The 5,147-nt window shown below is 39.3% G+C and overlaps 1 protein-coding gene across 1 annotated transcript; it reads right to left on the bottom strand.

The window, feature by feature from the left end:
• Positions 1-2,389: 2,389 nt before the first annotated feature.
• LOC139431430 (uncharacterized) lies at positions 2,390-3,868 on the bottom strand. Its single transcript, XM_071199119.1, has one exon. It carries the CDS (start codon positions 3,866-3,868, stop codon positions 2,390-2,392), a length of 1,479 nt encoding a protein of 492 aa, XP_071055220.1.
• Positions 3,869-5,147: the final 1,279 nt, after the last annotated feature.

The raw sequence follows: 5,147 nt of genomic DNA on the forward strand, positions 1-5,147 counted from the left end.
GGGCGTTCTGGACCAAAATCCCATAAGATTTAACATTGGGGTCGAAAAGTACTTTTTATCCCCACCACTACCTCCTTTCGAGGGTGTGGCCACGCTCACATTTTAAATTCAACCAATCAGAGCGCAGCATTCTCCAAGAACCCTCTTTTTGGCAGGAAATTTGAATGAGGATCGACGGGCCTTATGATGATGACGTCATCATCGAGGCCGGACACAAAGCGTTTGGTTTGGCTTACCGGCTGAGTGCTATGGTGCGGGGTGCGGGCGGGCAGGACGGGGTGGCTCAATCACAGCATAGCATTCTCCGAGAACCCACTTTTAGGCTGGGGATTGAATGAGGTTACCGCCTTATCACGATGACGTCATCGTCGATATATCGAGGCCTTGACACATCCGGACACGAAGCGTTTGGCTTGGAGGTTACAAAATGGTAAATATCTCGTTAACGATGCTTCAAATCGAAAAATAAACCGAAAAATTCCCCCCTACAACCCACGTCGCCTATAACAAGCACGAACAACATGGCACGGGTGAAAACAGCCAAAAGGGCCTTATTTAGTTATCGAGCTGATGACGTCATTCCACCGGACATGTGAACACAAAGCGTTTGGCTTGGAGGTTATAAAATGGTAAATATCTCGTTAACGATGCTTCAAATCGAAAAATAAACCCAAAAATTCCCCCCTACAACCCCATGTCGCCTATAACAAGCACGAACAATATGGCACGGGTGAAAACTGCCAAAGGGCCTTGGTTCAACCCCTGTTCAACCGGTTGAATACCGGTTCAACCGGTTGAATACCGGTTCAACCGGTTGAATACCGGTTCAACCGGTTGAATACCGGTTCAACCGGTTGAATACCGGTTCAACCCCTGTCCCTCCCTACAACCTCCTGCCGACTATAATAAGCGTGAACAACATTGCACGGGTGAAAACTGGTAAAAGGACCTTATTTAGTTATCGAGCTGATGATGTCATGCCCCCGGATCGTGTGCAGCTTGGTGGTGGTGACGTCATCTAGACAACCAGTTAGGTGCAGGATTCGGGCGTGTGCCAGTAGGGGGCAGGGTGCGGAGTGAGGGGTGTTGGAACTTCATCGAAACCTTGATACATCCGGACACAAAAGGGTTTGGCTTGGAATTCTGCCGGGGTTCGAGCATGCGGGAAGTGAAGTGTTGAGACTTAAGAGGGTATAGAGGTGGTGGTAACCTTTATCGCAGACATGTTTATATTTACTTAATAAAAAATAAAGCAACGCTACGGTTGCTGCTAAAAAAAACATCACGGCAGCAGCTGTCAGTCGGGAGAGAAGGATTAAAATAAAAAAAATTATAGAAGATTAGAGATTATTTATTTATTTAAAAAACCATAAATTATATAAATTTAATAAGATACATTTATTATTATTATTACATTCTTCATAGATAAGTCGGTTTCGTTAACACACAATAAGTGTTCATTACTTTACGTGTTGGATCATATCATTCTTTCTCCACTTTTACCCAGAAATGGATTATGGGTATGTGTACGTCCTTATGTTTCATATAACCAAACAACATTTCCGGCTAATACCCTAATTTGCTTGCTTCATCACAAAACATTAAAGATGCTGGTAGGCAGGCTCCAAAAAAATGTTGTCTTATCAATTCTTGGGAAATTATATTGTTTAATAATGAGAGTTTAATTCGATCCGCACCTGTTAACAGCATGATGAGATACGCCAATGACCCCAGGGTAAAGTATCAACTGTCCCCGGAATAATATATCTTTTATCGTCGTGAGAATTAAGTGCAGTTTTGGTTTGCGTAATTGTTGATACTTGGTGGTTTCGCGATTGAAACAATTTTTGGGTGACGAGCATTTCTTTGTCCTCTCGCAAACATACTAAGTAATCATCGAAACTGATTACGTTTTTAACAATAGACGTTTTTATGCCTTTAGCTTTTTTAACTTTATCTCCCCCCTCCAATCGACATGCATACATCTTCGATCTCAACCCCACAAATTCAATCATTACCTTACCGGCGTTTTCATCTTTCATCATACCGAGAACTTTTTTATTTACACGAGGAATGTTGTATATATTATTTTCAGGATAATCACTCGTGTCGAAATATTTCGAAGCATTGCCTCGAATCACTTCATATAAATCCGGGCATTCGACTTCGTATATAAGGGAATCTGTATCGGTGTAACAGACTCTGGCCTTGTCCCCAAATCGTCTCCTCATATACGAATAATGAAAATCATATATTTTTAATTTCGATATATCTAAAATACACATACCAACGTAGATGGGTTTATTAAAATAAATTTCCATTTTATTGAGCTCTATAGCAACTAAATTTTTATCGAAGATAATTGAAGATTTGAAATTATGTTTCGCGATCAACGCCTCAGCGCTGCGCCGTAACGACCACCCCATTTTGTCACAAGCTTCACAATGGAATGTTTTCGAATATTTTCCATCGTCTTGCCAAATACGGCGTTGTTCATTAATTTGAATAAATTTTTCTCGAAATCGTTAATCGCCGCGGTTCTAAATTTAGTGTTTAAATCAATATATGGTTTCAACCAAGCCGACTGTTTAAATTCCAAAACACGATGAATTTTTGTTAAAATTAAACCATTTTCAATCGCTTGTTGTAAATTACGATAATGCAACACATATCGCTCTTTATTATATAAAGTGCCCATTAATTTGGTTTGTTTTGAATTTGGTGGTGCACGATGTTCTGGGCAAAATGGAAGGTCACAATGTGAATCATGAATGGATTCAGGGTACTCGAGATCAACTTCTAAAATGTAACCTTCAGGGTTATCCTCAGGTACATTGAAGTTGATGTTGTTTCCCTCAACCCACTTAAATCCGCCATAGGGTAGGTACTGAGACATTGCCCATCCATGTTGATTGTTGATATCATCATAAATTATAAATTTTGATGGCTCATCTGATTTATAGTTAGGTAGATATTTATTATTAGCCGAGGCGTAACGTTTCGAGCACTGGCTTAGACCTCCTCGTATACCTCGCTCTATAAACATTGCCATATCAATATCCGTTAATAGCTCAAGTTTTACCCTCGTATACTTCAGCATGCAGTCCCATGTATACCCGGGCAATGTATAGTAATGAGCCGGGTCTAAGCTATACGAATTCAGGCAGCTAGCCCGAAATTGCTCGAATACGTCTGCTAATAACAAAATATCTGTTTTCAAATATAACTCACTGTAATTTCCTAAATTTTGACAGCCAAAAGCGTTCCACACTTCATTAGCATGCGTATTATCAGTATCTGCAATGTGACTGTCGGTCATAGAGTTATAAAATTTAGATTCATCCAGTAATGCAGTTTCATTTAATTTTGTAAAAGAGTCCAAGTAATCATAAGGAAACACTCCTTTACGCGTTAATAAATTGAATTTAGATTCATCTAAATTTGGAAATTGTGTTTTTAAATTTGGAAAGGAATCTATATAACTTGCTAATTTATCTAAACTCGATGCTATGAACCGAAATGAATCAATAAACCGGAATTTAATTAAATTTTGGTCTATATTTTTAGTAAAAGAAATATATCGCTCCTTATTTATAGGTAGCAAATCGATGCGTCCTTCGAAATCTTTTGCTAAATTCTTTATAATAAAGTGACTATCGTACCCACTTAAATTATGAAAGACTACTGGAATCACGTGACTATCCTGATAGTTAATGTTGCAATCCTCATGCGCAGCTCCTCGATATTTACCAGTAAGGTGACAATGGTCTCGAACTCTAACATCACCCACGTCAAAGCGGTTTTCGCATATATGACAGCATGATAATGAGCGAAACTCTAGTTCTTGCGCTTCGGTAAGAGGTTCCATGGGTAAGGGACATAGGAATTTAGTTTCCACATTCCGCTAGCTGCTTCATTTCGGTCGCAAACCACTGCTGACAGTTCTCACCGGCATATGATTTGTAAAAGCTCAGGGACTCGTCATATGAGCATTTTACGTAATAACCAATACTATATGGCTTATGTTGTGTATCAGTCTTTGTTGTTGGTATCAGAAGACATTCTAGATCCGCATACACCACAAATGGAACCGGTTCTTTATTTTGAAAATTCTTGAAATATACCGTTTCATCTTCCTTCGGCATACGGATGCGGCATTCATTCATTTTAGCACAACCCTCCACGTGTTTTTCTAGACCGGTGGAAGTGTAAAAATAGTGAAGGCAACGTTCACAGAAATATTTTTTCGTATGATGTATCGATAATTGAGATGACACTAGTCGGGATAAATCTTTTATCCAAACGTAGTGAAATCTCGGCTTGAATTCACCATCATCATCCCCATCTTCTTCTTCTACATACTTATCTTGGATGAGTAGCAGGTTAACGTGTCTGCCTCTCCTCTCCTTAGCTAGATAGGAAGGAACTACATTATACCGCCCCTTCTTCAGTGATTCGAGAATATACACGTTGACCGACACATCGTTTTGTTGTTCAAACCGAGGGATTTGTTTCATGACCATCGGCATTGCTATGTTCTTCATATTTAATACTTCTGAGTAATGTGGATACATGTAAGTTCGGTCGGTGTGATGATTGGCTGGATAAAGCGCTGAAGTCACTGCCCACGCAAAACATGCTTCATCATCCTTCTTTACATTTACACAAGCATGTTTCAACCTAAGGGCCCTAGGTAATTCAATGTATGACTACCCAAGTTGTGGGGTATATTTATTAATGTTCATCTGTAGGTTTACGATCGCATTTAAAGCCCATCCACTATCTTTTTCTTGAAATTTTTCAAGGTCTTTTAGAACGGGGTCTTGAATGTTGCTCTTAAACCATTCTTCTAAATCGGTGTTGTTATAAATTGGGGTATTTTCGGTATTTGTATATTTAAATTTAAATACTTCTTGCCCCGTTTTCTTAGTTACGAATTCACCACAAAACACAGCGTTAACTTTCAATGTTGATTTTTTCACATCATTAGTCATTCTCCTTATTATCATTTTTTTAGCATCTTCCATAAATTGTCGAGGGTCCTTGTGTGTCAGGTTAATGATGATCCCCGTTCTCATTCTGTTGGAGAACGCCGTCTGAAGGTCCTGCCATTTTACCCGCAAGCTTCTAAAGTTCTCGTGAGTCGG

The sequence above is a fragment of the Onthophagus taurus genome, chromosome 9 (assembly GCF_036711975.1).
Source record: "Onthophagus taurus isolate NC chromosome 9, IU_Otau_3.0, whole genome shotgun sequence".
Lineage (NCBI taxonomy): Eukaryota > Metazoa > Arthropoda > Insecta > Coleoptera > Scarabaeidae > Onthophagus > Onthophagus taurus.

What these genes read in the sequence shown, in the direction of transcription:
- LOC139431430 (XM_071199119.1), bottom strand. Translation starts at nt 3,868, where the DNA reads ATGGAACCTCTTACCGAAGCGCAAGAACTAGAGTTTCGCTCATTATCA.